The 21,473-nt window shown below is 45.1% G+C and overlaps 1 protein-coding gene across 1 annotated transcript in view; it reads right to left on the minus strand.

The window, feature by feature from the left end:
* Positions 1-21,473, minus strand: part of Med27 (mediator complex subunit 27) — a 182,627-nt gene that overhangs the window by 41,401 nt on the left and 119,753 nt on the right. The window contains exon 4 of the mRNA XM_052722838.1: positions 15,025-15,118. Within this exon, the coding sequence (XP_052578798.1) occupies positions 15,025-15,118 (94 nt within the window). The remainder of the gene's footprint in view (positions 1-15,024; positions 15,119-21,473) is intronic.

Below are 21,473 nucleotides of genomic sequence, written 5' to 3' on the forward strand. Positions count from 1 at the left end.
CCAAGAGGCAGGACTGCTCTTAGCTCCATCTCACAGAAGTACTAATGGGAATACTGCTGTGGGATGTCTTTCTGTATGCTATGAATATGTGTTGCTCTGATTGGCTGATAAATAAAGCTGTTTGGCCTATGGCAAGGTGCTTAGAAGCAGGAGGGAAATCTAGGAGTGAGACAGGAAGAAGAAAGGCAGAGGCGGAAGAGTTGCCATCCCACTGTCCAGGGAGCAGCACGTAATGGCCCACAGGTAAAGCCATGGAACATGTGGCGACACATAGATGAATAGAAATGGGCTGAGTTTAGTTATAAGAACTAGCTAGCAAGAAAATTGAGTCATAGGCCATGGCCATGCAATTCGTAATTGATACAAGCCTCTGTGTGTTTATTTGGGTCTGAGCAGCTGCAGGACTGGGTGGGACACAGGAAAACTTCCACTACAGAATACAGTCAGCAGGTAGTCACCAGGTACATGCCCAGAGAGGGCCAAGCAAGCACCTAAACCCAGGTGGAGTGGTTCTCCAGAGCTTGTGTGTACTACAGTTCCCACCATCAGGGCTGTGGGTAGGACTGCTTCTGACTACAGACAGCACAATTAGTGCAACTAATTCTAATTAAAGTCCCACATAATATAGTAACAAGGCCACAGGCCATCCTGGTACAGATTCATGCTCATCCTTTAATCTAGCTGTCAACAGCTGTACTATGCACAGCACTAGGGTTGAAACCGAACAAATGCTATCTCATTCTGTGGATCCAATGAGAAGATTAATGGGAGGAAAAGCCATATGTGTTGACTGGGATTAAGGAATAAAGTAAACTGCCAAGATGCACCGCTTCAAAATGGGCTGAAGATTTAATATAACCCTGGAAGGTCTCAACTGTTTACATGCTTGGTCTATGCAGTGTGAATTTGGGCTAATGAGATTCAATTGCTGTGTATAAATCTGAATCAAGACAACCCAATCATCTAAAGAACAGCCTGGACTCCCATGCTAACAGCTCTTCGGACAAAGCTGTCTCTGGAAGCATGAGGCATTCTTGCAGCGTATTATAGACACAGTGGCTGTTGAACGACAAGGCTCCATTGGACCAAATACAAACTCTGAGGGTCCAGATTACCTACCGCTCAATACTGTTGTTTTCTAACAAGACCAACAACAATAGTTCAGGTTGTTTCTTTGTGCTGTGGAAGGATGTCCCTTGAGAACCCTTCTTTGTAAAGTTCCTGGGATCAGTAGCAAGGGCTATTATGGAAGGCTAACTACAGATAAGGAACACAACAGATGCTCACAGGCAGGTCTCAGCCCTTCCTCTTTAGGATTGTCATAAAGGATGTGCACAGTGGTACCTCAGATTGCAGATACTGTCAAATGGTGCTTTAAAGCAGGACAACTCTTTAAGACCAGTTCATGCCTCTTCTGTACACAGTACATTCTATCAATGCAGGTGTATGAAGGGCTAGAGGAGCACAGAGGAGGGAGGGACTACCCAAGCAAAAGGTCATGTAAGCATCATGAAAGGTGGTAGGCAGCACAGCCCCATCTTAAAGAATATACAGTGGCTCCGCCAGGGAGCAGGTGGGCAAGCAGGCCACAGGCAGAGAAAATAGCAGGCACAAAGCATAGGAGCAGGCAGGTACGGAGATCCCAAGCTGCCAGGAGAAGAAGGAATGCTGCTTGTGGCAATAAATACAAGGAGCTCTTGGCTTTCAGCAGGTTGGAGCGAAGGATGCTGAACGTCCTGCAAGACACTGGCCTGCTTCATACCAGGAAGGATTGTCTCATTCAAGACGGCAATGAGCAACAGTGGAGAGCTCTGAGCATGGCCAGGCAGGAGGGAGAAGGGGAGGAGACGAACTTGAAAAGGTAAACTGAGGCCAAGCTATCCTAACCACACCAGCATCTCTAAGGAGGAGGCTTTCTCTTGTATACCACTGGGGCTAGGAGGACAGACTGTGGAGTGATCACTCCAGTCGAAGATGGAGAGCAGTGTTTAGAGAAAAGGAAACCAGGAGACAAAGGAAAAAGCAGAGGCAAGCGGCGTCTGGGGACAGAAGCAAGCACAGTCAAAGCCGGCAGAGTGCTGAGGAGATGCCTGAGGAGGACGGGCAGCTGTGGGGAGCCGGTGATTGTGCTGCAGGAGAGGAGGGCCTGGGCTATCTTTCAGAGGCTGATCAATAAACATTTGTTACAGGACAAGGGGACACACTGGATCAGAATAAGGCCAAATTGGGGGCAGAGTGTAAGATAAGTTATCTGGCTTGAGAACCGGCCCAACATTTACTACAGAATAAATCAAACTAGACAGCCTGAGACAAACACACACAGTTAAGGCCGGGAAGGCACTTTTCTGAATGGTGAACACAGAGCTTCACCTTGCCTCAAAAAGGCCAACGCTAGCTGTTCCTACCACACATCAACTTCACATAATATACACAAACACTTAGAGAGTAACATCCACCACTATTCCCTTGGTGTTGGAATTGCCTTCTCCAACATTTCAATTCTCTGCTACAGATGCTAGCCTAGGGAGGCAGACCTGTTGGGGAGGTGGAATCCTCGGGACACAGCAACTGAAACACATAGATGGAGCTGTGGAGTTTAGAGGGCATCACTGGGAACGCTGGGGCTGTTGACTGCTGGCAAAGAGGTCAGCCTTTGGGGCGAAGGAGACAACGTGGGCTGCTTAACTCGGCTATCATCAGTTCAGAGTCAGTATTTTGAGGGGGTTTTAGGATGAATTCAGTTACTGCTAATCTGTAAAAGGATACAGGTCCATACCTCGTCTGTGGAGGGTTGTCCTGTAACTAAGTAAAGAAGCTAGAGATACAATGGATACTTACTGAACAGTTTTTGGGGAACTAAGAAAAAGTATAAAGTACTCAAAGAAATTAGAAAACAAAACCAAACCCAAACCATTTGATCCCTGCCAGAATTTGACTTGCTGTCAGAGCCAGGAGCTCCAATATTCACGACGCTTTCTTTACGCTGCCAACCAGTGATGAGATAGTTGACGGCCTCCACTTTCCACCCACCAGCTCACCCTGCGTCTTCCCCACGGCTGCCATGTTGGAGTACAAAATCCACACTGCCTGATCTGTAAGCCCCTTGAAAGTCAACCAAAGGAAGCACGGATGTTCAAAGACATGAACAGAAAGAAGAGGGAGGGAGGGAATGGGAGCTGTTCTGGGAGGCGCCAGAAATTCTGGAGAGGACCCAGCTCCAGAACTTTCCCTGGGAATGAGTTGCCCTTTCTAATGAAAAGTCTTGCCCTCTCCTCCAGAAAGACTCATAGGACATCATCTCATAGTGAAGCCGAGTCCTCACGCCTTAGGAGCTCATAGCTCAAGTGAGAACTCTGAGGCGGAATGGCCATTTCAGAGCAGGAGTGGGTAATGCCCATGAAACACCTGCATAGAACACTGTCATCTCCACAGAACCCAAAGTCACCAGCCTTCGAAACAGTTCACTATGGTATGAATGCATATCCCCACAGAAGCATGGAACAGATTTTAGCTCAGAGACTTCAGAAATTACAGGCACCCACAAAGCTTCCTGGGGTCACGGTCCCTTTTTAAGTCCCATTTTTTAAATTTGCTCAGTCTTCAGTTCCTCTCTGGCTAAGAGCAGTGGAGCAGGTAAGGAGCCTGCACTCACAGCAATGACAGATGTCTGAAGACTTACTAAGATGGTAGCCCAACTTCCCATTCCCCCAACTTTAAGCTCTCTTTCCCATAGCTACTGTGGAGCTGCACTGATGCCTCTCAATACTTTATCCATCAGGCAGACTCACAGATGAGGACTGTACTCTGTGGGTTATGATGAATGATGTCATTATTTTGGTAGCCTGCAGTCCCAGGTGTGGCTAGTGAGAGCCCCTTCAAAATGATATGTATGCCCAGTGACACTCTATGTCCCATCATTCTCTGGGCATTTCCCCTACTTTTTGGTATAGCAAGGCCCCAGGCTCATCTTGTATTGTCTTCAGCTGCTTACTCAAGTGATTCCTGCTAGCAAGACTGACGTTTAGAGACCAAGATGTGGGTGAGGGAGGTGCTCATTGTATTTGGTCTCTCATTTAGACCTCTGTAGGCAGGTTTGGGGCACACCTGCATGCATGCATACATGGACACACCAGCATTTCTGTTTATACTAACATTCCCAGTTGCCAGGTGACACCAAGCATTTATTGTGGCTTTCTTTCCACATTGGCAGCTTCCCTTCTACAGGAGCTTGGCTTCTATGGTCTCCTGTCTCTGTATGTGCTCCATCCTGCATACACGGAGCTCTAGACATACCAACCCCAACCTCTGTGAAGCCATCCACCAACTACACTGTACGGATTTAGTTCACAGCTATTACGGCACTCACACAGAAGGCTGGGTCAAAACCCCAAGTTCAAAGGTTCTAAAGTTCCTTCTCTACTTTCTTCTCTGCCCTTCAAGGAGTAAACACATTATTTGACTGAAATATCCTTTAATCCTGTTTTCATTCTTTTTGGTTAAAAACAAAATAAAAAAGATAAACAGCCTAATCTGGACTTAATCCCAGAAGCCCCCCGAGTCACTCCGCCCAACTCATTGTGTGTCTGTCGCACCCACTTCCAACCCTCATACTTAACACACCTCTCAACTGCCTCCTAAACAGACTGCTCCATTTCAGGTCTAACCCTCTGTGTGTCTTCCCCTTAAAAATGGACAGGTAATGGATGTCTGCTTTCTCCTTACAAAGAAGGGCCGCATTGAAAATAGCATTTGCTTTTCTCTTTAAATAGCATACGCCCTGGAAGTCACTTCACAGAGGTCACAGGTCTTTCTCTCATCTTTCAAAGATGAAAACAGAAGTAGTGTAGCTCTATTGTGTGGCTGTTTCACCATCTCCTCAGTCGTGCTCCTCTGAGTGTGCGGGTTATCCTAAGATTCTGCCGTTACAAACAAGCCGTAATGAACAGCTGCGCACACGTGCTTCCATATTGCTGAAAGGGGTCTTCAGGGCCACCTCCTAGTGTAAGTCCTGCTGGTCAAAGGCAAACGCAGTTTTGCAGACACTGTAGACACTGGGAAGGTCCTTCCTATAGGTGGCCCACGTCACCATCAGCAGTGACAAGAGGACCGTTCCCTTGCCTTCGCAGCTGACCATAGGGTGGCTTTTTCAGTTCTGCTCATCTGGCAGGTAGGAGACAGACCTCAATGTAGTTTTACTCTGCATCCGGGGATGAGGTTGGACATCTTCTCATCTATTTAAATACCAAGTGTGCTAATGGTCTCCTCATTTCAGATCCCCTTTTAATACTTTCCACTTGGTTTTTAAAATTAGCAAATGATCTCAGAGACATATCTCTGCACTGAGGACACCTGCAGCATATACTCCCCAGCTTGCCAGCAGTCTTGGTTTGCTAGGATTTTTTGTTTGTTTGTTTATCTGAAGCTACTTTTCTTTCTGTGACTGTGGCCCACTGACTAGAGATGTCACCTGACCATTTGCTTGGTTTCCACATCAGTTCTGTTCTATTTCAGTCTTCTAGTCTGGTTGCCTATCTGCAAGCCGGGACTATGTTTTTTTGATCCCTAGAGACTTCTAGATATGTTTTAAGGAACACAGACCTTACTCTCCAAGCATCTCCCTTCGGAACTGTTCCTATTCTTTTATGCGTACTTCTTTCCTCATGAGCTTTAGCGGCAGCTTTGGAAAAGCCTGTTAGCATGTGTATTATTAATTCACATTTATTGATGTGACTGATACATGTGTTCTCAATTTGACTCCGTAGTTAATATATTATGTGTTTAGTGTTTCTGGGTATTCCCTCCATTTTCCCCTCTTTCCTCTCCTTTATTTCTCTGTGTGTGTGGACGCTTTGTGACAATGTCTTATAGATAGCTCAGACTGACCTCAAATTTGCAGTCCCCGCCTCATCTTGCATGCTAGGATTGTATGTATGTACCATGCCTACTTTTTTTTTTCTTTGATGCTGGTGATGGAACCCAGGACCTCATTCACGCTAGGCAAATGCTCTACCACTAAGCTACACCCCTTTATTTTCTTTAGATCTACAGTTCTCATGCTTACCTTTGTATCTCTATATGCAAAGCCTTCAGACCCCATTTTCTTATGCATCCCTTTAGCCTTTCCCCTCTATTATTGAAAACAGACTTCTTTCTCATATAATATATCTTGATTATGGTTTCCCCTCCCTCTGTTCCTCCCAGTTCCTGCCCACCTCCCCTCCCATCCAGATCTACACCCTTTCTGTCTCCCATTAGAAAACAAGCAGGCTTCTAAGGGATTATGATATGATAAAACAAAAATTATCACATCAAAGTTGGACAAAACAAACAAATGTGAGAAAAAAGAGTCCAAGAGAAGGTATAAGAAACAGAGACCCACTCTTTTGCACATGCAGAAATCTCATAGAAACACTAAACTGGAAAGCCATAATTTGCCTTTTGTTTCTTAGTATCTAACAGTATCTTTGATTCTCACTGGTGGCATACACAAAAATCAGTACTTATTTCATCTGCATCTCTCATCTGTGATTGAACACAATGCTTGTAGGTTCTCTCTCTACCCTCGTGGCCACCTTACTTGTGACTTGCTCAGTATGCCCTGGGGCTGATCAGCCCACTTTCTCTTGGTTGGGAAAGCTCAAGTTCCCACAGACGCTCCAGACAGGCTTACAGGTGCAGAATCCTGAAGTGGTCGAATGCTCCTTCTCTATGGCCTCGATGCTTGAGAGGACATACACTCGTGTCCTTGACTCTTCTTTGAAAATTGTTGTCTTGCTTTTTTTTTTTTTTTGAATTTTAATGTATGAATGTTTATCTGCACATTTGTATGTGCACCACATGCATACAGGTGCCTAGGGGAGGCCAGAAGATGTCGCTGCAAGTGGAACTGGAGTTATGTGTGGTTGTAAGCTGTTCAACGTGGGTTCTGAGAACGGAACTTGAGTCCTCTACAAGAGCAGCAAACATTCTTAACTGATGCATCATCCCTTGTTGTTTTTTTAAGATTTATTTTTATTATTTTTGAATTATGTGCATGTGAACCTGCATGAGTACACGTGTGTGTGTGTGTGTGTGTGTGTGTGTGTGTGTGTGTGTGAGTGTGTGTGAGCATGCATACATGAGGGTGTGTGTATATGTGTGTGTGCAGGTGCCGCAAAGACCAGAGATGTCAGATTCCCTGTAAGAGTAGAAAATGTTCTAACTGTTGAGCTACCTCTCCAGTCATTTGCTGTTTTGAGCAGTATAATGCCAGTCTGTTTGGGCTTTTAAGTTATTTGCATGATTGCTTGGAAGTTCTGAGATATTGTTTTATCTTTGAAGCATGATGACTCCTAGACTCTGGGTTAGACTTGGTAGTTCCTAGTTAACTATGCCTCATTCCCAGTGGCCCCTGTTAGTGCTTAGATTCAGGCCTAGTTTTTATTTCTGGGTTTTCTTAGTTTCACACACTGGTTCTATTCCATGAGGCTCTCCCCAGAACTCTGACATAAGCACATGTGATGGTTCATACATGGTCTCTTCGCCCATGCTTCATCCCATCCCAGTCATTTTTCCAACTCTACTTTGGTCACCTTCTCTTTATTCTGCTTTTCCCGGGGGGCTTGTGATTAGATTTTACTTGGATATGTTTTTATTTGTACCACTGAGTTCTCATTTTTCTGAGTAGAAACAGTGTTCAGTTCTTTTGAATCTATGACTGAAGGGTTTCTTTTTTCATCTTATCAAATGCTAGTTGAGGATACTAAAACCAGTCTGGAGTGTGGTGTTCTAATCTTCTGCTCTGTGGCATCTGTTTTCTCAGAGGCTGAGGGAGCTTTATCTCATCAGTATTTTAGTATGAAATTTCTAAACATCTAAGAAGTTGAAAGAATTACAGAAGACATCCCCATACCTATGACCTAGGCTCCACAACACTGATAGGCTTCACCATGTGCACCCATCCATTTATCTATAACCTGCTGCTCCAACTTGTGTCTTTGACACAGTTGAAAGTTGCAGACACCAGTACACAACCTCCCTAGACCCTTAGGCAGCCTAGCCAAGTAGAATTTAATGATCATTAAAAAATATTTGGATAAAATTTGTCCACAATTGCAATGAGCACAATTTTCTAAAATTGGACAAGTGCAGAATTTACATGATTCTTCATTGTGAAGAGTTTCTCTCCTTCCCTGCCAATGCCTGCCTCTTCTCTTCTATCAGTACTGCTCTAGAATTTTCTTAGGTGCAGTATCATATGTTTCATTGTGAGGCCAGTTTTCACTCTGTAGAAGGTGACAGGGATAGCACAAACAACAGCTCACTTTAATCGTTTGCTTTTTCCTACTTTCCAATTAAAAGGCATGGAAGGGAGGGCATTCTGGCTATATCTGTGATATGGCTTTGTGGCTTTATATGTTCATGGTTTCTATACTGTGTGGAGGATATGCGAAGAGACTTGGGTGTGCATAGTCACCTGTAATATTTTTAAGAGCAAAAGAAGAGAGAGTAAGAAAAAAATGATTGTAATTTTGTTCTTTACCCATCTCTCCTTCCTTTTTGGTGGTTGGTGAGGGATATTAAAACAAACTTCACATATCATGATATTTCTGATGTACATATTTCAGAATCCACTTCTAAAAAATAATCTGGCTCCTTTGTTTCATAGCAATGAGGCCCTGACCACAGCCAGCCAACCACCACCATTTGACAGGAGGTTTGTGTTTCTCAGTCCAAATTCAGACAAGGTTGTACTTTGCCCAGTGCTGTTCAGTCCCCAGGCATCCAACTTTCTCTACTCATCTCTTGGCTACAGAATCAACTAGTTGAAGAGACAGATAACTATCTGGTGGGATGTCCCAAGTTCTTGTGCTTTTATTTTATATCAAGAGTTTTAGTCACTGATAAATTTCCAATCATGAGTACCATTATAACAAACATTTTAGAATGTCTTTTTTAAGATTGGTCTGGTTCATCATTTGATACTCTTGTTGTTGTTGAAGAAGGCTCTTCTTTTTTTCTTTTTCTTCCTTTTCCTCCTCCTCTTTAGGTCTTTGTGGTCTTCCCATGTTCTATAGGCTGATCTCAAACTCCTGGGCTCAAGTAATCCTCTGGTTGCAGGCTCCTCAGTAGCACATATACCACAGTACTCAGCGGTTCTGATATTTGTAATACACTTTTTCTCAAAGCATTTTGGTTCTCATCATTTGGGTCTCAGGACCTCTTTCTATTGAAAATGGCTGAGGATATCTAGGAGCTGCTGCATCTATAGGTCAGAGCTATTGGTACTTACTGCAACAGAAATGAGAATGAGCAGAGGCAAGTCTGAAGCACCAGAACACAGGGCCCCGAGAGCTCAGCATGCCAATGTCCCCCAGCATCAAGGAGCTCGAAGTGAGAATCGGTGAGAAGTGAAAAGGCGAGGGAGGCCTCCCATCTGCCTGAAAGGCAGTTTGACCTCACAGGCCCTGGGGAAGATCTCTGCAGCTTCTTGCCCTGAGATCACACTTTGGGAACTGCTGCCTTAAAAGAACAGAGTTGATAAACTGTCTTTGTAAGGTGGAGAAACGAGGACTGGGGAGATGGCGTACTGTATAAAGTGCTTGTTGTGCAACCCTGAAGACCCTAGTTCAGACCCCAACACCTGTGTCCAGGTGTATCGGCATCTGCAATCCCAGCACGGGGAGGGGGAACAGCTGGATACTGAGGGCTTGTTGGCCACGAAGTCTGGCTCCAGATTCACTCGGAGAACTTGTTTTTAAAAAGATAGAAGCTGGGCATGATACTGTGCACCTTTAATTCCAGCCCCCAGGAGGCAGAGGCAGGCAGATCTCTGTGAGCTGGAGGCTAGCCAGGGGTACATAGTACAATCCTGTCTCAAATAAAGTAGAGAAGTAATTAAGGAAAACACTCAGTGTTACCTCCGGTTTCTACAAGCGCACACATGCACACTTCCCACACATTCCAAATACAGACACACAAGAGTGGAGAAATGCAAAGACCATTTCCTCTTATAAGGCTTGTAAAATGGGATCTTAGTGATAAAAAGCATTGACAAAGAATTTCCATAATATTCAATATGGCATGGGTGGCCTTCAGGAGTGTCTGATGGACAGTTAAAATTAAGGCCTCAGTCTTTAGAGGTCTAGTGAAAATGTGGTATTCAGAGTTGCTGGTGGGTATAAATTAGTGCAACTGTCTGGCAAATACATCGGCAATATGGAAAGGTGAACATCTGCGTGCCTGAGCCAGGCTTCCCAACTGCCACCTTGCAGTTTGGTGGGCTGCGCTTGCTCACTGCAGGAGAGCACGTGTAGCAGAATCTCTGGTCTCCACCCACTCAGATGCCAGCATAATAAAAGTGTCTTAAAAATACCACCAGGCATTGCACATGTCTCTTAGGAGGCAATAATCAGTCAAGAACCACTGACCTAATATACATACAAGTAACATTATACAGTCTGAGCAGACTGTCCTTAACATATTTAGGAACACACACACACACACACACACACACACACACACACACACACACACCCCACAATAATTAAAGAGGCCATGAAGTTGAAAGAAAACAGGGAGTGGGTGGTATATTGGAGAGTTTAGAGGGAGGAAAGGAAAGCAGAAATGATGTAATTAAATTATAATCTCAAAAAATTATTTAAAACAAAAAACAAACAAACAAACACAGTCCTAAAGCAAGCCAGTCCATGGTGAAAACAAGGTAACCCATCAGGACCAAAAACCAAGGACCAAGAATGCTCTGAGCAGAATTGTTTATAAAAATCCAGAAACAAATCAAATGACCACTGAGAGAAAAATAACAGAATATTTCCTATCAGGAAAATGAATAAGCCAACAATTTGAATAAAATGTACTGAACAAAAAAGGCTGAATGAAAAATTAGTCCTTAAAGACAACATGTAATAGCTTCCAAATACACTGAATTAAAAATGGGAAAATAAAAACTTACACTTAGCAATATAAATAAAGCCCCTTGAGGAGTGATGAGCAAAGGGAGGGGGTATGGTTTCCATGGGGGAATGGGAGGGTGAACTCACACATGCTGCACACTACAGATAATGTGCTAGCTCTTAGCTGTGGCAGGCTTTATGTTACTAAAGATTTTAAAACATTAAAAAAAAAGTGTGTGTGTGTGTGTGTGTGTGTGTGTGTGTGTGTGTGTGTGTGTGTGTACATGTGCACATGAGTGTGGGTACCAGAGGAGACCAGAAGATGGTGCTAGAGCCCCTGGAGCTGGAGCTACAGGTGATTGTGAGCTCCCAAATGTGGGTGCTAGGCACAGAACTCTCATCCTTTTGAAGAACAGCAAGCACTAAGCACTGAGCCATTTCTCCAGCACCTGGATATTATTAAATAGATATGAAAGGGTCATACGTAGATGACAGCACATGTCATCAATCAAAGATTAGGATAAAACCAAATTACAAAACCTCTACAACCTTCTGAGCCCTATCCCAGCCTGGGAGGCCTAGCCTGGTCCCTGGACTTGGGTAGTTTTCTGTCTTCCATCTTTTCCTGGCTTCCTGCACTCCAGCCATCCTCTGGTGAGTCTCTTTACCTGAGTTGCCTCCCTTGGACCTTGCTTCACTTACTTCCTGTGGATCTGGTCTTAGTTCCCAGGACACTGCCCACTACCTACAGCACCACTCTCTCCTACATTCCCGGCCCGCTTCTGCCCCCAACCTTGTCATTCTAACAGAGGTAAGTCAACAGTGGCTGCTCTCTGCTCCTACTTTCTACACTGCAGTGTAGAAGCAGCCCTGGAAGTGTGGGGACTCCAACATTCAGGTCTGTCCCCTTCTTGCCTGGTGCTTTAGCAAGAATTCACTGAATGGTAGGATGAGCTTCTCCAGCACAGCTCATGTATCAGCCTGACGCCAGGGCAGGGACACGCCAAAGGGCTGGCCTTCCAGGGAACTCTGAGGGTTGTCTGGTTTGTTTCTGTTTTTCTATCACAGACAATCCTGGAAAAGTTTCTCTTAGACCCACTTGTAGGAGCAGAACTGCTGAGTGCAGGGCAGTGGTTCTCAAGGTGTATGTGGGCAGGTTGTCATCTCACCAGGGGTTTAACGTAGTTCTCAAAACGTACTCCACAGCTCCAGTTGCTCTTGGGGTACATGGATATGGAGATCTAGGGCTCTGCCTAGAGCTACCAACTCAGGATTTCTGAGCAGAGTGCAAGGAATGTGCATTTGTGAAACTACCCAGTGATTCTGAGGACCACTGAGGTATGAGAGCTAGTGAACTCAGTGAAGAAATCCAAGTGGTAGCAGGGTAGCAGTTCCCAAGGCCTCAAACAACTAGAGCAGAGTGAGATGGGACCATGTGTCCAATGGCTTAAGGAAGGCTGTATTATCGAGGCAGGAGGGCTAAACATGTAGTTTAGAGATGTAGACACAAACCTAAGGTTTTTGCATATCAAATTAACATCTAAATAAAGATTATAAACTATTAGGGTATATTTCAACATCACAGTGAAAGCTCCATTTTCTTATACCTAGTTGATCAGTCAAAAACTGGAGATGATAATGTTTTAAGTGATGCAAGAAGCTAGCAGCTTGCTCCAGTCTGACTCAGTTAAGCTCTTACAATATTTTGACTGTTGGAGGAAAATTAATAATGGGATGTTAGGCGGTAGATTAGCTGAAACTAAATATCAACACAGCTAGATTTATTTTTGGATGACTGAGCTCATCCCTTCAGAGAACAGAAACAGCCCTCATTATACCACGAGCCACTAACTCCCACAGCAGCAGGACAGCTCCCAGTGAGCAGAGTGCTGTGTGCTGCACACAAGAGGCTGAGAATTGAGCGGGCACATTAGCTCTGGTTTAGTATGTACAGACTGTAGGTGATGACCTAAGGCTCACAGAGACACCAGAGGAGACTTCACCAGCAACTGGCTGGCTGGTCAGGAACAAGCCAGTTCAGTCCCCAAAGAACAGTGGTAGGAGTAGAGGGTAAAGCTCCACTCTAGCCAGTAAACCAAGGCACAGCACTGAGGTCAACCAAGCTTTTCTATCCTTCCTGTTTCAGCTCGTACTTACTAGGCACTTACTTGCCCCTAGCCATATCCTAGCTTGAACACATGTGCTATCCAGCTTACTATGCTCATGATGAAGAGGGTCCCAGTGTGTTTTTCCAGGTCAAATGTCCTGGGGGGATGGTGATGGCTCCTGTTTCTGAGGTGCCTGAAGCCATGGTGCTTCTAGATCAACAGCAAAGAGCCGCTTTGGCTTTGGATGAGCCAAATAGACCTAACTGCCTAAGACAGAAGCCTCACAGTGTCAACTTGCCCTGTTTCCCCCACACATTCTACATAGTGGAGAGGCTGCCATCTAAAGCTGTGGGATCTCAAATTTTGAACAGCCTGGCAGTGATTGCCCAGAGAGTGAGAACGCAAAATGGGTTCACCCAAACCTGCCTTTTGTCAATGGACTGACTGGGTCAGCAATTCTGTTTCCTATGCAGATGCACAGCCAGCCAAGAACCTTCTCTCCACTCACATGGCAGAAACTGGAGGCTTCAACATCAGTGGAATTGGTGGAACTAGGACTCAGACTGGGGATTAAGTCAGTCTCTCTCTCTCTCTCTCTCTCTCTCTCTCATATAAAATACAAAGCTGGAAATAATCCCAGCATGTCTCAGAAAACTGCTCAAATGGACTTCAGAAATTATATATTACAATACACATTATATTCACAAATGAAATATTACTGCAAACTTAGCAAGTTCACATCCTTTCCAGTCACTGGGCAAAAATAAGCATGTACACACAATCAGCTTTTCCAAGATGAAGGGGCTAGGTGAGAAATGGCTCATCTGGGTGACTGGTGATCCATTAGGTTAGGCACAGGAAAATGCCATAGCAGGGCGAGTTCACATGGGACCCAGGGCAGCAAGATTACATGCAGAGCCTTGCCTCCCCAGTGCCCACCAAAGCCCATCCTTTGTAACATACTACCAAAACACGTGTGTCTCAGGAGGAACCTATCACACACAGACATCAGAAACCTTCTCATGGACACCACAACACACCCCTAGCCCACTGGACTTCAAAGCATACCATCTTTGGTCAATTTATGAAAATACAAATGTCAGTGGACTGTGAGGCCAGAATGCTCAGTGCAAACCCATAAAAAACAATAGAATGAGAAATCATTGGTGACAACGGTCCAGATGTTTTTTCCTAAACTGTGAGGGTGGTAAATGACTTTCATAGTCCATGAAGTCCTGAGGCAACATAATGTTTGTTCTTTTTCACAGGATACCATAGCTGAGAACTGCTCATTCTAATCTCTCAGGGAAAGTATAAAATTTACCCCAACACTGCTGGGGAGGTTTTTCACATGCCCTGACTCGAGGTCAAATAGCTTATGGTGCCTTCCCCGTCTTGGTAACTCTTACTGGGGCTGCAATTTGCTCAAAAGCAAGGTTTCAGAGTGCAGAGTTGTTTATCCTAAAGCGGTGGGTTCCAACCTATGGGTTGAGACCTCTTTAGGGGCCTAACGACTACTTCACAGGGGTCACCTAAGACCATCAGAAAACACAGAATTTACATTATGATTCATAACAAGTAGCAATGAAAATAATTTTATGGTTGGAGTCACCATAACATGAAGAACTGTGTTAAAGGGTTGCAGCATTAGGAAGGTTGAGAACCGCTGCTCTAAAGGATGCCAAGAAAGAAAGCATTCTCCTCGCTCCTGAACTGGGATTTCATCTCCAGTGTCTAGAGCTTCTATAACAGAGAATCGTGTGTGTGTGTGTGTGTCCACATGCATTCATGTGTGGAGGTCAGAGGTGGGTGTCAGGTGTCACTCACCACCTTATTTTTTTCAGACAAGGTCTGTCAAGGGCTCTAGCCCCTCCCGCCTCTGTCCTCCAGCACTAGGCTACAGCATGTCACCATACCCAGCTCTGGCACTTCACTCTGAGTCATTTCCTCATCCTCTACAGGGCACTGAGCTTCCAGACAGGTTCTCCTCCACATGTTCCCACACACCAGCAAGCAGATCTTACCAGAAGCATGGCTGAAGTCCCATTGGGTCTGGACAAATGAATGGACATTTCTGGAAACATCCTGTCAATGCGGCTGATCACATCATCGACGTACCTGGGTGTGGAAGAAGTACATAAGTATGAACTGGAGTCCTGTTGGAAGCTGGGAATCCACAGGTGTGAAGACTTCATTTCATACTTAATACCCAACTTTTAGGTGTTGTGATACCTTTTGAAGAAGACAAGATTACAAGGCCCCTTATGAAAACATGCCTTTTTTCCTCCCATGACCCTTTGCAAAGGGGCTCTGTTAAGGGATTATATTTATATTTTAAATAAACTGCCCTGAATGCACCTTGACTTTCCACTGGGATATGTATGTCCCCTCTACAGGACTCCACTGTGAGCACAGCCCTGGGCTTCAGCCATGTCTTCTTTAGTCGGACCTGATAGCTGTGCTTTCTGTTTCTTGGATTGCTGTTTGGCTTTTATTTGCTCCGCTTTCTATGTCCCTCTTACCACTTTATTCCTACCCCTTCTATGTCCCTCTTACCACTTTATTCCTACCCCTTCTATGTCCCTCTTACCACTTTATTCCTACCCCTTCTATGTCCCTCTTACCACTTTATTCCTACCCCTTCTATGTCCCTATTACCACTTTATTCCTACCCCTTCTATGTCCCTATTACCACTTTATTCCTACCCCTTCTATGTCCCTATTACCACTTTATTCCTAAACTCCCTGACTCTAAAACCTCTCTTGGTAACAGTCAACTATATCAGGCGAGCTAGAAGCTCCATTTTCACCTCTTGGCTGGCCGGCATCTCCCAGGGTTTAATACTCACTGAGACCACTGGTATTAAGCAATTGGCACGGTGCCGGGCACTTATTAAGGACTCACAGATGACAAGTGTGCTGGCAGGTGGTCCCAAGAGCCCTCCTGCTCTGCAGTGGAGGCTCACTGGGAACATGCTGGCCCACAGCACACACAGAGCTGGCTCTGCTCCCTACACAGAAAACCATGCCAGCTCACTATCTAGTCACACTGACACAAAGGATGTGTACAATTCACCAGCCAAGACCCAAAACTTCCCATTAAGGGGTCTTGGGATGGGTTTCGTATCCACTGGATGTAGCAAATTCAATTACACGCCCATTACATCAAGGACATGCTGAGGTATACTTTCAGGGGGGAAGCAGAGCTAAGCTCCTTGATCACATGACACGAAATTTCAGTTAGAAACCTGGACTCATGAGAGACAGCACACAGAAGAATGGCGTCTGTTAAAGAACACACCAACATTTCTTCTAATGCAGCCAGAAAGCAGTTCTCAGGGTTTCACGTGGAAGGAGCACAGGAGAGGCAGTGGGCAGGTGGGAGCAGAGACAACCGAGAAGAGGTGGTGCTGTGTGGGGTGCTCCTGGAGAAGGTGGCAGCAGGGCTTCGGATAATCCTCAAGTAGCTCACAGATCCCGTGGTGCCGCACCAGCAGCGACCTTCCCCTCTTAAGAGGACCATCGTATGATGCTTGCCATTACAAGCTGAACTTGCTCCAGGCATTTCCTGAAGGTAAGGCCCCACCCTATTAAGACGTAGCAGCTTTGAAAATGTCATTCCTGAGTGAGTAAGAACACTGGTCCCTTGACTCACAGCCTCACAGTACATCCTGAGATCTAAGTACAAGTGCTATTGCAGAGGTGACTGGAAGAGAGGAAGGCATCAGCGTGGCACTGCTCGTGTCTACTGGACAAGCAGAAGATGCATGACAAAACCATGCCAACTCGGGTGCTGGCAATGCTCATCTTCAGATACTTTTCCTAATCTATATGTGTGGTTTCAACCCATTTCTTCAGACTCAGCGGAAGCAAAAAGCCTCTGTCCTATGTGAATGGAGGTCACTGCTAAGTATATGCTAATGTGAGGGGCAGGCAGTGTCTTCTGCATAGTCCTCAATCAATAGCCATCATAGCTCTAGAAGGGAACTCTATGAATATGTACAAGTTCAGCCCAAAGACACATCATAACCTGTTCTGCCTTATATCTTTCACCTTGAGACCATCAACATACCACTTGGAAAGTCAGATTCCTTAGCAGGCTGGCAAGCCTGAAGAGTGGGTTAGGTGATGATCCTGGGCCACACACAAAGTTGGAGCCAACCTCACTTGCACTTTCCTAGAATTCCAAACCAGCTACCCGGTCCAGATTTCTTTTGTAGCATCCAGAGTTGCAGTGGGCAAATAGTAAGCACCCCCGGCCATTCTGGACCCATGGGGACCTTTCTTGGAAGGGAAGGGGGTGGCAGAAGAGAGTTCCTAGGGAAGGGATCTCTGCTGGCACAGGAAAGTTAAGCAGCCTAGGGTGGGTTTTCTGTTGTTTCCTTCTGCCCACCCACCTGCCTGTGATCTTAGATAAGGCTCAGCAGACTCATTTGAAAATTCCATTGAGCAGAAATGAATTCTGAGGAGACTGCTTTTCTTCGCAGGCCTAACATAAAGGAGATGCCGATTCCTTTGTTACAGGTGACATTATGCATTTGCCAAAAAGAGACCAAAGAAAGTCAGCTGCACCTTTAGCTGAGGAAAACAGTGTCTAGATTTTAGATGCAGAAATCAAAACACTTCATTTTTAAATAGACCCAGCCTTAGAGATACAAATGAGCCACTAGTAACTTGACAGAAACCAGGGAGGCTTACCACACCAGATTAGAAGTCTGGAGGCAAAGTGGCTTTCCTCCTGCTGAGGATGGGGGCTGGGATGTGGGGGGTGGTCTTTGGTAGTGCCTCTAGGATGCTGCTTCCCAAGCCACCGGGCAGGCGCTGCTGCTTGAGCCTGCATGGAGCTTGCAGAGTGTGGCGTCAGCGGCGGCGGCATTGGCATCGTGGGCACCCCGCTTCTAGAGCAGGGCTAAGGACAGGTAGGAGCGGCTTGCTCTCCTCCCACGCTGCCACCATATGTCACACTCCGCTTTGTGGCAGATCAAATTACTTTAATTTTTACCTTTCGAGTGCAGGCAAACAAGCACCGCAGTGGTGACGAGTCCGCACTTGAGCAGACGAGGCCCGCATGGAAAGACATTAATTTGGAGCCAAATTGAGCAGTGAGTCACAATTTGCACATATCTGTCAACCTGTTAACAGGGTAATAACTTGGAAGGATTGCTGTTCCTATTTACATTACAGGAGCCTTTCAAAAATGGAGAAGCTGCTGAGCTCTCCTTTACTCTAACACTCAGCCAGACGGCCTAAGAACTTGCCTGGAAACACAAAATTCTAGAAACCACAGGTTCAGAGCAAGGTGTGGATCTTAATTTCAGTATTTCCAGGCAGAAAGCTAACTTTTAAGCAACTAGTGTGTCCTGTTTCTCTGCCCTAATGAAGGCCAGGCACTCAGTGGTTTCTGAGATAAGCTTGTACAGAGCAAAGAGCAACTCCTCCCAAGGATCCCAATGGCTTCCTGGGACTGGAAGGCAGACTCACTGCTCAGTGTCTCTGGGGCAGCAGAGAGCATCCTCCCTACTCCCGCCCCCAGACTCCACACCTGTCCCTGGGCCCTAAGCCTTGTTTTCTTGTTTTTAAACGGCCTTCACAGGAGAACTGAAGAACACGGGGCCCCAGAAGCCCTCTCACCAGGCACCCACGGATGCTATCTCCAAGAGGCAGTCTGCAGATAATACCACCTCACAAGGCAGTCTGCCCTGCAGGACGGCCAGCATCTTCATGGAGCCACACCACATCTTGGCAGCCTGCTACTCAGATACTTCCTCCAAAAGCTAAAGGCCTTTTGTGAATATGTAAGACTGCTGGGTCTTTCAAATTCCTTCATCAGCACTTTTTAGTCTTTCTTGGGTCACAGATCCCTAGGAGAAGGTACTGAAAACTAAAACTGATGTCTACATGGCATTTTACATACAACTCTCTGCAGTTTACAGTTCTTAGAGTCTATTTGTGGACCCTGATTGAAGTATCCATGTCTAGACCCTTCCAGAATTAAGGCCTCTGGTTTCTTTGTTACCTTCTGAATGGGAATTGTTTTTTGTTTTTTTGTTTTTAAAGGAAAAGTATTTTCATGGAGTGGGCATTCTGCCTGCCTGTATGTATCATTGTATCAGTCACTCACATAATCTTGAAAGAAGCACAATTTTGGTAGTGTGTATAACATCAAACACTTGTGTGGTTCTTAGAGGCATACTTCTATAATAGAACTGTTAGGTGAGGTGAGTGTCTTTACTTTTTAACTGACAAATTAAATATTGTACATATTTACCCTGTGTGTGTGTGTTCTGAAATAAGCACACATTATGGAATGGCTAATATCAAGCTAATGAATACATTCTTTACCTCACATACCACTTTTTCTGTCAGCAAAATTTTAAGAATGTGATAAACTATCACTAACTCTAGCTGCTATGCTCTATGATGGATTTTTTGAATTTATTCCTGAGATTGTGTCCTTTAGAAAACATCTCCCCTAGTTGCTCCCCCATTCCAAGCCCTTGGTAACCACCATTTTACTGTCTTCTTAAACTCTTTCAGATTTGACACACGAGTAACACTTTGTAATTTTTCCTCTGTCTGTGCTTGGCTTATTTCATTTAACACAACAACTTCGAGGTTCCTTCAGATAGACAGGGGTTCCTTCTTGTTAAGTATCCATTGTGCCCACACCGTGTTCTCTTTATCCATTAATCTGCTGGTGGACCATCTGATGATTCCAGATCTTGCCTATTGTGACGAACACTGCAGTGAGCATGCCAGTGTAGATGCCTGTCAATGTTCTGATCTTACAGTCTGTCAACAGACATCCCAGAAGTGGACCGATAAGTCACATGCGATTTCTATTTTTAGCCTTCTGGGGCACTTACTTCCATGCTATTTCCTGGCACTCGCTTACATTCCCTCCATCAGGGTGCAAGCATCTCTTTCCCCATATCCTTTCAGCACTGATCTCTTGTAACAACTCTCTGGGCAAAAAGGGCATGAATCTACTTACAGGACCTTAGAGGTGATCTGACTATGGGTGATCAGCTTTGCAGGGCAAAGCCACACCACCCAAGGCTTCTAGATGGAAATGTACCCGGCTTTTTGAACTACTTCTAAGGAAAGGCTCAAAAGGGACTTAAGTCTCAGGTCCTCAGAGGCCAAGGAGATCCTTCGAGGCAGCTGTTGTTACCTTCTAGCCTCAGCTGCCACCATCTTCCCCACACTGAGCAGTTCTTCTGGAACACTCTTTGCTCAGATGAGCCCCCACAAAGCCCTGGTCACTCTTCCTTAGGCTAACTTCCTCAGGAAAGCCTTCCCTGGCCCTGTCCTTGTTCCCATCCATCAGTCAGTACACCCTACCTCATACAGCACTTTCAAATTCTGTCACCTCTCCACATTTGTAATTACACAATTTGCAAGTCATTATTTCTTTAAAGACTCACTTCCCTACAGGATTCTCTAGGATCACGTGACTGCTCTCTTCCTTGCACTATCCCAGCCCCTTGCCACATTGCCTGGTTCCTTACATACTTGTTGAATGGGTAGACAGTACATTAGAGATTGCCACATGGACCCAGGCTAGGTCATTATGCAATGAGATGTACAGTTCTCTGCAGCAGATGAAGAGGCGAGGCGGGGCAGAGGTCACTACATTAGCCACAGAAAGTCATGCTCAACGGCAGCCAGAGCTCATTGCAAAACATACCTCAAAGAAAGCAGCAGAGACCCTTTCAAGTCTTGAGGCTTAATGACTGCCCATAGAAGCCCTGCATCTGTTCTTGCAGAAGCTTAACGCCTCTTAGAAGCAAGAGCCTTCTAAAGAAGCACACTGTACAGACACACCGGTTTTAAAATGCCACTTTTAATGAACTAATTAATTCTGCAAAACAGTAGTACAAAGATGTACACCATCAAATTGAGGCAACAACACCAAAATGATAACAACGGGGAATGGGGAAGACGTTTCTAAAGATAACACTTCTGCAAAATATTCATTTTCTACTCTACATGGTAAGACACATTGCAAATGGTCCTTTATTAAAGACTTAACATATTAAACTGGACAGATGGCTTAGCGCTCTAAGTCTGACCCCTCCTCAAAAGGGGAAAAAAAACACAACAAAGAAACCCCAACCCATAAACACAACAAACCTGGCCCCGAGCCAATGATCTCATGTTAGTGTTATACTTAGCTGCTCCATCCGGATTTAAATAGCATTTATCCCACACAGTGTGTAAGATCCATGCTGTTCATTTTCTCCACCCATACACACCCTCAGAGTTAGGGATGCATGTATTAATAATAAACTACTTTTCCAGAGAGGGTAAAGCTAGGAGTGACCATGACCGTGACATTTGTAGGATCTGGAAGTGAGTGAAGATTTTTCTTCACACCTGTCCATACCCATGTGGCCTCTGACAGTGGGAGGAACAGATGGGGGCTTGTCTAATTGACTTCAGAGGAGCGAGCTGGCTGAAACAACCACTA

Source organism: Peromyscus californicus, unplaced genomic scaffold (genome assembly GCF_007827085.1).
Source record: "Peromyscus californicus insignis strain IS unplaced genomic scaffold, ASM782708v3 Scaffold_7__1_contigs__length_154581171, whole genome shotgun sequence".
Lineage (NCBI taxonomy): Eukaryota > Metazoa > Chordata > Mammalia > Rodentia > Cricetidae > Peromyscus > Peromyscus californicus.